Here is an 11,793-nt window from a genome sequence, read left to right on the forward strand (position 1 = left end):
GACGAGTGATCTTTCTAGATGGAGATCAATTATTGATTGCCCCTTTATTTATCTTAGAGAAATTACAAACCCATTCCCGCCCTCCCTCCCCCCCACGGATACACAAGCATTGATGCTCTTTGCTGAGGGTGCAGGTATTGGAGACAGTGGCTGAGCAGGAAAGCCAGGAAAAGGTTAGCTCGCCGAAGACTTGAGCCAGTCAATGGATAATGGGGGCGGATCTCTTCTCATCTGTTAGATTTATGCCTCTAAATTTGCCCTGCTTTGGGGTATTTTGTGTGTGGTCTCTAACAGACATGTTTGAATAACCCTTGAAATCTTTAGATGAACTATGCCTGAGCCTCTCCTTACGGGAGCTGTGCTTGAGTCTCTCCTTAGCAGAACCCTGACAGGTTCTCTTACAGGGACTGAAATGGGTCTTCTCAGGCTAACTCTGTTGGCCCCTCTCAGAGGGGCTGTGCTGCTTCTGCTCAGAATGATTGTGTCTTGCCTCTAAGAGTGACTGGATCCACTCCTCTCAGAGGTACTGCAAGGAGTTCTCTCTGAGGAACTGCAACTGCTCCTTTCAGAGGACCCCTGCAGTCTTCTCTCAAAAAAGCCATGTTCGGAAACCCTGGGTGGCTCAGTAGTTCAGCGCCTGCCTTTGGCCCAGGGCGCGATCCTGGAGACCCGGGATGGAATCCCACATCGTGCTCCCGGTGCATGGAGCCTGCTTCTCCCTCTGCCTGTGTCTCTGCCTCTGTGTGTGTGTGTGTGTGTGACTATCATAAATAAATAAAAATTTTAAAAAATTGTTTTAAAAAGCCATGTCCTCTCCCCTCTAAGGGACTGTGATAAGTTTTCTGAAGGAGACCGCGATTGCTCCTCTCAGAGGGACTGCGACATCTTCTATCAGAAGAACTGCGAAATTTCCTCTTGGAGGGACCCTGATGGCTCCTTTTGGAGAGACTGTGATGGCTCCTCTGAGAAGGACTTTGATGGCTCCTCTCAGAGGGACTGCTGATGCTACTCTCAGAGGGACTGCAACATCTTCTCGCAGAAGGGCTCTGATGGCTCCTTACATAGGGACTGCGATGGCTCCTCTCAGAGGCACTGTGATGGCTCTTCTGAAAAGGACTGCAATGGCTGTTTCAGAGGCACTGTGAATGTTCCTTCCAGAGAGACTGCAAGGGCTCCTCTCAGAAGGACTGAGGACTCCTCTCAGAGAGACTGCGATGGCTTTTTTCAGAGACAGTGATGTCTCGTCTCGGAGGGACTGTGATGGCTCCTTTGAGGAGGACTGCATGACTCCTTTCAGAGGCACTTCGATGGCTCCTCTCAGAGAGACTGCGATGGCTTTTTTCAGAGACTGTGATGGCTCCTCTCAGAGGGACTGTGATGACTCTCCTGAGAAGAACTTCGAGGGCTTCTCTCAGAGGGACTGCGAAATCTTCTCTCAGAAGGACTGCAAAATTTCCTCTTGGAGGGACCCTGATGGCTCCTTTTGGAGAGACTCTGATGGCTCCTCTGAGAAGGACTTTGATGGCTCCTCTCAGAGGGACTGCGATGGCCACTCTCAGAGGGACTGCGACGTCTACTCTCAGAAGGACTGCAACATCTCCTCGCAGAAGGGCTCTAATGGCTCCTTACATAGAGATTGTGATGGCTCCTCTCAGAGGGACTGTGATGGCTGTTCTGAGAAGGACTGCGATGGCTGTTTCAGAGGCACTGTGATGGCTCTTCTGAGAAGGACTGCAATGGCTGTTTCAGAGGCACTGTGATGGCTCCTTCCAGAGAAACTGCAAGGGCTCCTCTCAGAAAGACTGAGGACTCCTCTCAGAGACACAGCGATGGCTTTTTTCAGAGACTGTGATGTCTCCTCTCAGAGGGACTGTGATGGCTCTTTTGAGGAGGACTGCAATGATTCCTTTCAGAGGCACTTCGATGGCTCCTCTCAGAGAGACTGCGATGGCTTTTTACAGAGACTGTGGTGGCTCCTCTCAGAGGGACTGTTATGGCTCTCCTGAGAAGAACTTCGATGACTTCTCTCAGAGGGACTGCGATATCTTCTCTCAGAAGGACTGCAAAATTTCCTCTTGGAGGGACCCTGATGGCTTCTTTTGGAGAGACTGTGATGGCTCCTCTGAGAAGGACTTTGATGGCTCCTCTCAGAGGGACTGCGATGGCCACTCTCAGAGGGACTGCGAAGTTTCCTCTCAGAGGGACTGCGATGGCCACTCTCAGAGGGACTGCGAAGTTTCCTCTCAGAGGGACTGCAACATCTTCTCGCAGAAGGGCTCTGATGGCTCCTTACATAGAGACTGTGATGGCTCCTCCCAGAGGGACTGTGATGACTATTCTGAGAAGGACTGCAATGGCTGTTTCAGAGGAACTGTGACGCCTCCTTCAAGAGAGACTGCAGGGCTCCTCTCAGAAGGACTGATGACCCCTCTCAGAGAGACTGTGATGGCTTTTTTCAGAGACTGTGATGTCTCGTCTCGGAGGGCACTGTGATGGCTCTTTTGAGGAGGACTGCAATGACTCCTTTCAGAGGCACTTTGATGACTCCTCTCAGAGAGACTGCGATGGCTTTTTTCAGAGACTGAGATGGCTCCTCTCAGAGGGACTGTGATGGCTCCCCTGAGGAGAACTTCGATGGCTTCTCTCAGAGGGACTGCGACATCTTCTCTCAGAAGGACGGCAAAATTTCCTCTTGGAGGGACCCTTATGGCTCCTTTTGGAGAGACTGTGATGGCTCCTCTGAGAAGGACTTTGATGGCTCCTGTCAGAGGGACTGCAACGGCTACTCTCAGAGGGACTGCTGATGCTAGTCTCAGTGGAAGAGTTATGGAGAAATCTAGAGAAATAGTTCCCTATTTTAACTCCTCTCTTGATGTAAAATCCTCACATTCCCTATTCTGATATACCTGTCCTAGATTCAAATCCTCAGATTCCATCATTTGAGGAGGCCTTAGTTTTATCCCTATTGCTTTCACAGCCTGAAGCCCTTGTTCATGAGTGAACACTGCAGGCTCCTCAAAGGGACATGCTGGCTGTGAGAGTAATTCTGCAGATTTCACATGGGTATTTGGCCTTGGAGTTAATTCCACGGGTTCTACAATTTCTTGAAGATCCAAACAATCTATTACTTCTATCGCTGATCCTAATGCTACTCGATTCGTTCTACAACCTGAGGAATTGGCCCTGGTGCTAACTCCTCAGATTTTACAATTTGAAGTGGTGGCCATGGGATTAACACAGTCTTTACAATCTGAAAGCCTGTCAACTTCATTATGTCCAAAATTTGGTGTGTTGGCTCTGTGATTAATTCCTTAGATTTTACACATTGCAACCACAGCTCTGAGGTAAACTCAGAGGGTCTCACATCTTGCAGTTTTGGGGTCAGCTGAACATAGTCTATCATTTGAAAGGCTGGCCCTGGGGTTAATGCTACAGACTTCACAACCTGAAGTGGTGGCCCAGGAGTCACTTTCACATACTCAGTAACTTTTTGGGGGGCTCCCGGGGTTATTCCTATTGAGAGCGCAGCTTGAAGCTGTGTCTTTGTGGATCCTGGGACTTGATCTAGTGGCTTTGGACTAATCCTCATAACTTCTGTAATTTGAGCCCGTAATCCTGGAGCTCTCTGTGAATATTTTATACTTTGATTCTGTGACTGTGGTAGCCCCACTGATCCATCCCCTGGCTGCCATGTCTCAGATGTGAGCTCTACAGACTCTGCGTGTCCTAAAGCTTGACCTGTTTGCTTTTGGTGCAACTCTAAAGATTTCCTCCTTTGAAGCCATTGCCTAGAGGTTAAACCCACAGATTCAGGAACTTGATATCCTAGCCCTGATGTCATTTCTGGAGATTCTGGAACATGATGCAATGACTTTGTAATCAGTGCCTCAGATTCTCCTCTTCGCAGTCTTTTCTCAGAGATCACCTCCACAAATTCTAGTGCTTGAGGATAGGGCCTAGGACATCTCTCTGAATATCCAGTGGTTTCGCTTACTGGCTTTGGGGTCACTCCGAGGAATTCCTTCCCTTTTTGCCTTGCCTTGGAGGTCAATCCCACAGTTTCTGTAGTGTGACGCCTGGGCTCTAGTGCAATCTCTTCAGATCCTACAGCTTGCTGCAGTGGCCTTGTATGTAACTCTCTCAAATCCTTAAGTTGAGGCCGTGACTCAGAGAGCAACTCTAGAGTTTCTGGGATTTGGTAGCTTTTCTTTAGGGTTAATTTCGGGGATTTAGAACCTTGATTCCTTAGCACTGGAGTCAGATCAACAGATTCTGGTACTTGAAGATCTAGCCTTAGATGCACTCTTGAAGAATCCATGGCTTTACTTGTTGGCTTTGGGGTCAACTCCACATATTTTTCTGTGGTTTCGTTGCCTTGATGTGCCAACTTTTCTGTGATGTGATAAACTGGTATTGAAATCAAATTCATAGATTTAGGGACTTGATGCTTTGGTGTCGGGATCATCTCTGCACATTCTACAAACTGATGCCCTGGCCTAGGGATTATCTCAGAGTCTGTGATTTGATAGCTTCTTTTCCGATTTAGCATCTCAGCTTTTCTTCCTTGAAGCAGCGCCCCCGGTGCTAACTCTACAGATTTTGTATCTTGCTGTAGAGAGGCTGAGGACAATTTCACATGTTTTATACTTTGCAACTTTGGATCTGGAGTAAACTCCAAAGATTTCTCATCTCGTTGCTGTGATTCCGGAGACCAATCCGAAAATTTAACGCTAGTCAACAATGGTCCTGGTGCAAACTTTTTAGTTGCCTCTGGTGCCAACACCACCGATTTCATACCTTGCCATCCTGAAGTCAGCTCTCGACAATTCGTACCTTGCTGTTGGAACCCTGGTGTCAATTCTACCGAGTTCATATCTTGAAAACATGGCTCTGGTGCAAAGGCCTCAGAGTTAGCATGTGGTGACTTGAGGCACGTTGACAACCCTAAAGAATTAGCACTTTGACAATGTGGCAATAGATTTGATTTCAAAGATTTCACATCTTGAGAACGTGGCTCTGATTCAAACACCACAGATTTCTGCCGGAGGCAAGAATTCAAATCCTTAGAATTCACATTTTGAGTTTGCGGTCCTGGTTTCAACTCCAGAGATTTCACATCTTGAAAACACAGCTTTGGTGCAAACACCACAGATCTCACACTATGTTGTCTAAGGTGTGAGGGCAACTCCTCAGAATTCATACCTTGAGGATGTGGCCCTGGATTTAACTCCACATATTTCATTTTTTTTAAACATGGCTCTAGTGCAAACATCTCACATTTCAAGTCTTGCAGCTCGGAGCCTGAAATCAGTTTCACAGAATTTGCACCACAAAGCAGTGGCTCTTTGTTCATCTCCACCGACTCTACATCGTTAAGCAGTGGCTCTGGTAAAAATAACACAGATTTCATACCATTTAACGGAGAGCCTAAAGTGAACACCGACTGTACAACTTGTGGCTGTGACCCACAGTGATTCTCCAAAAACTAGATTTCTGGAAACTTTGTCCCTGGAATTAACTCAGAAGATTTTACACCTTGCCAATATGCTCCAGCGTTGAACAGAATAGATTTTGTACCTTGATATTCTGATGTAGGGTTAGTTTCAGAGGGCTTTGTGCCGTGCATCTGTGGCCCTGGATTAAACTTTATGGAATTTATGCATTGAAGTTCTAATCCTGGTTTCAAATCAGAAGAATTCATGCTTTGCAGCTGTGGGCCCCAGTTGAACTCCCGTGATGTTATACCTTGAAACTGTGTCCCTGGAGTCAATTCACATTTCACATTTTGTAAATGTTGCATAGGGTTGAACATAACAGATTTTACACCTAGAACTTCTGTTCCCAGATTCAAATCAAAAGGTCCCATACCTTGACATTTAATCCCTGAAGTCAACTCAAAAGATTGTATACCTTGCAAAGGCGGCCCAAGTATGCACCCCGTAGAATTTACACATGGTAATTTTGACTCTGGATTCAACTCAGAAGAATTTACACACTTCACCTGTGGCCCAGGGTTGCATTCCATAGGTGCTACACCTAGAAACTTTGACCCTGGAATCAATTCAGATTTCAAACATTGCAAATGTGATTCCAAGTTGAACACAACAGATGTCTCACTTTGCTTCTTAGTCCCTGGATTCACCTCAGATCCCATACCTTGACATTTTGTCCCTGAAGTCAACCCAAAAGACTGTACGCCTTCCAAAAGTGGCCCACGTTTGCACCCCATAGAATTTACACATTGTAATTTTGGCTCTGCATTCAACTCAGAAGAATTTACACACTTCATCTGTGGCCCAGGGTTGCATTCCATAGGTGCAACACCTAGAAACTTCGACCCTGGAATCAATTCAGATTTCATATCTTGCAAATGCCGGTCAGGGTTGAACACCATAGATGTCTCACTTGCAATCTCTGTCCCTGAACTCACTTCAGAAGACTTCATACCTTGAAGTTTTGAAGCTAAAGTTAATTCAGAAGGGTTTATACCTTGCAAAGGTGGCTCAGGGTTGCATCCAAAAGAATTTACGCACTGCAGTTTTGGGTTTGAAATAAATGCAGAAGAATTCACACCTTGCACATGTGGCCCAAGGCAGAACACCTGAGATTTTATACCTTGAAGCCCCGGCTGAGGGTTCAACTCAGATTTTACACCTTTCAATTGTGGCCCAGTGCTGAATGCCACAAGATTTGTACACTGAAGCTGTGGCCCTGGATTCAATTCAGAGGATTTCCCACCTTGTAATTTAGGCTCATGCTTGAATTCCAGAAATTGCTCATATGGAAGCTTCACATCTGTGCACAACTCAGATTTTATCTCTTGTAGCTGTGGCCCAGGATTGAGCTCAAAAGACTGCATACCTTGAAGCATACCTGTTCCCTTGCCTAACTCGGGAGATTTCACATCTTGCAACTGCTGCTCGGGATTGAATTCCATAGCTTTCACATCGTGAAGCTTTGTCTCTTTGCATAATTCTGAAGATTTTATATGTTGCAGATGTGGTCCAGGATTGTATACCATAAATTTCATACTTTGAAGCTCTGGCCATGGTTTCAACTTACAAGATTTCTCTTCTTGCCACTGTTTCCCAGCTTTGAACTCGGAAGATATCACACTGCAAGTCTTTGATTTCAAGGCTAACTCAGAGGGGTTTGCAACCTGAAATTCTGGGTCATGTTTGACTTCTGTCGTTTTCATTATTCGAAGGTTTATGGACTCAGGAGATTTTGCACCTTGCAACTTTGCCCCGGGGTTGAATTTCATAGATTTCACACCTTGAAGGTGTGCCCCTGGTGTCAACATATGCAGTTTCCTGTTTTGTAACTCTGGGGCTGACCCAAACCCCAAAGATTTCACATCTTTGACCTTTGCACCTAGAGTCAATTCAAGAGATTTCATATCTTGCTGCATGGGTCTGGCAAGGAACTCCACAGATTCTCCACTTTGAAGCTTTGTTTCTGGTGCCAACTCAGAAGAGGTTACACCTTGTAACTGTGGAACAGGTTTTAACTCAACAGATTTCAAATCTCGAAGCCTGCACTCAGGTATCCAATCAGATTTCTCACCTTGTCTCTGTGGTCCAGGGTTGAACTCCACCGGTTTCATACCTTGAAACTTCCTCTTCTGGGTTAAATTAGATTTCCCACCTTGTAGCTTTGGACCATGGTTGAACTCAGAGGATTTCACTTCTTGAAGCTTTGACCCTGGGATCACTTTAGAAGACTTCATACCTTGAAAGTGTGATCTAGAACTGAACCCCGTAGATTTTGTATCTTGAAGCTTTATACCCATGATCAACTCAGAGCATTTCACATCTTGTAACTGTGGGCCTGATTTCACAGCTGGAAACTTCCTCCCCAGGGTCAAATCAGAAGATTTCTCACCTTGTAACTTTGGATTAGGTTTCAGTTCTACAGATTTCATACCTTGAAGCTTTTCCCTTGGGATCACTTGAGAAGACTTCACATCCTGCAAGTGTGGTCCAGACTTGAAATTCGTAGATTTAATGTCTTGAAGCTTTATGCCCATGATCAACCTAGAAGGTTTCATATCTTGTAACTGTGGGGCTGACTTGAAATCCACTGATTGCACCTTTTGAAGCTTTGTCCCTGATATCAGTTCAGAAGATTTCATACCCCTCAACTGTGGCCCAGGTTTGAACTTCACAGATTCCACATCTTGACACTCTGTTTCTGAGATTAACTTAGAACATTTCTCTCCTTGAAACTGTGGCTCAGGGCTGGACGCCAGTTTCATATTTTGAAGCTCTGATCCAAGGTTCAGGTCCGAGGATTTCACAACTTGCATCAGGGGACTGGGGTTGCTTTCTTTAAGTTTTACACTTTGAAGCTTTGACTGTGAGGTCCCCTCAGCAGCATTCACACCTTGTAACGATGACCCAAACAAATCTGTAAATTTGGCACCTTGAATCTTTGTCCCTGCAGTCGGTTTAGAAAAGGTTATGTCTTCCATCTGGGAACTTGGATTTAACTCAATAAATGTCATATCTTGGGACTTTATCTCAGGTGATAACTTAGAAGATTTTAGATCTTGCCACTGTGACCCAGAGTTGAAATTCTCAGATTTCACACCTTGAAGCTTTGTCTGAAGAGTCAACTCAGATGACTTCATCCTTTTCAAGTGTCGTGGGGAGTTCAGCTCTATAGTTGTACCACTTTGTAATTGTGACACTTGGCTTAATACCCCAGATTTTGTGTCAGGAAGCTGCGGCTCTTGTGACAACACTAGAGACCTCACACCTTGAAGCTGTGCTCTTGGGGATGACTGTAAGGATTTCACTTCTTGAAGCTTTGGTCCTGCAGTCAATTTAGTAGATTTCCTATCATGCAAGCAAAGCCTAGATTTGAATGTCATAGATTTTATATCACAAAACTTTGACTTTGAAGTAGGTCACATGATTTCACACTTCTAACCTGTAGACAAGGTTTCAAATCGAAACCTTGAGGCTGATATTCCTGGAGTGATGACGAAGATTGTATTTCTTGGAGCTTTGGCCTTGGAGTCAACGCAGATGACCTTCTATCTCTTAACTGTTTCAAAGGTTTCACCTCTACAGACTTGACACCTTGAGATTGTAACCCAAGATTTAACTCTACAGATTTCACAGCTTGGAAATCAGGTCCTGGTATCCACTGAATACGTCTCACAGTTTCAAGCTGTGGCTCTTTTTTGAACTCAGTAGTTTTTACATCTTGAAGCTGTGGCTCCGAGGTGGATGCCAAAGCCTTCCCTTTTTGCAGCTGTTGTCCTGGTAGCACCTCAGGGGTTTTCACATTCTGCAGCTGTGGCCCAAGGTTGAACTCTGTATATGTTGCACTTTGAGGTTTTGGCCCTAGAGTCAATTCAGATGACTTTACATCTCTTAACTGTGTCGAAGATTTCAACCCTGCAGATTTAACACCTGGAGAATGTGACCCAAGATTTAAGTCTACAGATTTCACGGCTTGGAACTTAGGTCCCGGTATCCACTGAATACATCTCATACTTTCAAGCAGCGGCTCTTGTTGTAACTCAAGAGTTTTTACACAAAGCTGTGGCTCTGAAGCTGACTCTGAGGGTTTTACTTGGTGCAACTGGGGCCCTGGGGTCAACTTAGGAGATTTTAGGCTTTGCAACTGTGGTTCAAGTTTGAATTCCTTAGGTTTTAAACCTTGAATATTTGATTCAGGAGTCCAATCAAGTGATTTTATATCTTCAAATCCTAACTCAAAATTGAGGTCTTCTAATTTTCTGCCTTTAAATTTTAGTTCTGGAATTAACTCCAAAGACATCCCATCTTCTGCCTTAAGCCTTCTCTTCAATTGCTCTGAATTCTTCCATTGCTGCTTTGATGAGATTACAGATATCTTGCCATCCTGTTCTGGCCCAGAAGTGAAATTCATGAGTGCCATCCCTTGAAACTGTTGGCTTGGGGCTAAGTCTACAGAGTTTACTCCTTGAAACTTTGCTCTTCTGGTCACATTCCCAGATTTTACTTCCTGCTTCTTTACCCGTGGGGTCAATTTCACAGATTTCACATGTTGCAGCTCTGAATCTGGAGTTTCCTCTACAGATTTTAAGCTTTGATGCTTTCCACATGGGGTACTGTCGACAACCTTCCTATCTTGCGTTTGTGGCTCTAAAGTCAATTCCTCAGGTTTCACATCTTGCGGTTCAGACTTTTGGAGCAATGGTCCTGGTGCAAAAGGCACAGGTTTCTCACCTTGCATCTTTAGCCCAAAGTTCAGTTCCACGGTTTTCACATCTTGCGGTTGTGTTCTCGGGACCATCTCCACTCCTTTGAATTCTTGAATTCTTGCATGCAGAGCCAAGTCAGGTGTTGCAACTTGAAGCTTAGTATCTTTGGTGTCTTTCACAGATTTGACATGTTCTATCCCTTGCACTGTGGTTGTCTCCATAGATTTCTCACCTTCCAGCTGTGGACTGGGGGTTAACAACATAGATTTCATACCTTTTAGACACTGTCCTGTAGCTAAGGCCACAGATTTCACATCTTTCAGCTCTGAGATCAACAACTCAGATTTTAAACCTTGACGTTTTGAGCCTGGTGTCAGCTCCATTGGTTTCACACCTCCCACGTGTGGCCCTTGGATCATTTCAGAAGATTTTATAGCTTGTAAATGTGGTCTTCTAGTCGACTCAGAATAGTTTACTCTTGGCAACTGTGACTCAGGAGTCAACTCCATAGATTTTGCATCTGGTTTCTGTGGTTGTGAGATGAATTTATAAGGACCGTTACCTTCCAAGTTAGACATTTGGCCCACCACGAAATGTTTTATGCCTTGAAACAATGTCTCTGGTACTAATACTTCAGGCTTGACCACTTGCTTTTGAAGTCCTGGGGACAACCCCGTAGATCTTATTCCTTTCATCTTTGGCTTTGGGGTCAACTCAAAAAATTTCACATGCTGTAGCTGTGGCCCTGAGTTTAACTGAGGATTTCACACTGGAAGGTTGACTTCTTGATGTCAGATCACAAAATTTGATATCTTGTATCTTCTCTCATACTCTATCAAGTAAATACATTAAAAAATCTTTATTTTTTAAAGATTTTATTTATGTATTCATGAGAGACACAGAGAGAGGCAGAGACACAGGCAGAGGGAGAAGCAGGCTCCAAACAGGAAGCCCAATGCAGGACTTGATCCCAGGATCCTGGGACTCAGGGATTACACCCTGAGCCAAAGGTAGACGCTCAACTGCTGAGCCACCCAGGAACCCCAAAAACAAAATCTTTAATTGGGCAAAAGATATGAACAGGTGCTTCCCAGAAGATATATGAATGGCTAATAAGCACATGACAGATGTTCTATATCATTATTCATCAGGAAAATGTTAAAATGACAATGAAACACCACTATACACCCTTAAAATTGGCTAAAATTAAAGACTTATTCCTATACACTGCTGATAGGAATATAAAATTATATCACCAATTTGGAAAACAGGCAAATTTTTTTAAAATGTTTAACACACTCCAGACATATGACCAATCAACCTAAGATGGCATATCTTGGTAAAACAATACCATCTCAAGTATTTATCAAGAGAAAAAGAAAAAAAGGGCCAGCCCGGGTGGCTCAGCAGTTTAGCGCAGCCTTCAGCCCAGGGCGTGATCTGGAGACCCGGGATCAAGACCCACATCGGGCTCCCTGCCTGGAGCCTGCTTCTCCCTCTGCTTGTGTCTCTGCCTCTCTCTCTGCATCTCTCTGTGTCTCTCGTGATAAATAAATAAAATCTTAAACAAAAAAATTCCCACAAAGAAGTGCACA

The 11,793-nt window shown here is 44.7% G+C and overlaps 1 protein-coding gene across 1 annotated transcript; it reads right to left on the reverse strand.

Annotated features, from left to right (window-relative positions):
• Window positions 1-94: 94 nt before the first annotated feature.
• Window positions 95-10,963, reverse strand: LOC140600804 (uncharacterized). Its single transcript, XM_072768940.1, is given in 12 exon segments — window positions 95-1,230; window positions 1,232-1,286; window positions 1,289-1,347; window positions 1,349-1,693; window positions 2,294-2,357; window positions 2,583-2,862; window positions 2,865-3,154; window positions 3,157-5,016; window positions 5,128-5,202; window positions 5,704-8,178; window positions 8,425-8,913; window positions 8,916-10,963. Coding segments are annotated over 12 exon segments (8,022 nt in total). The 5' UTR covers window positions 10,894-10,963; the 3' UTR covers window positions 95-1,178.
• Between the last annotated feature and the right edge of the window lie 830 nt (window positions 10,964-11,793).

This window comes from Canis lupus, chromosome 12 (genome assembly GCF_048164855.1).
Source record: "Canis lupus baileyi chromosome 12, mCanLup2.hap1, whole genome shotgun sequence".
In the NCBI taxonomy this organism is placed as follows: domain Eukaryota; kingdom Metazoa; phylum Chordata; class Mammalia; order Carnivora; family Canidae; genus Canis; species Canis lupus.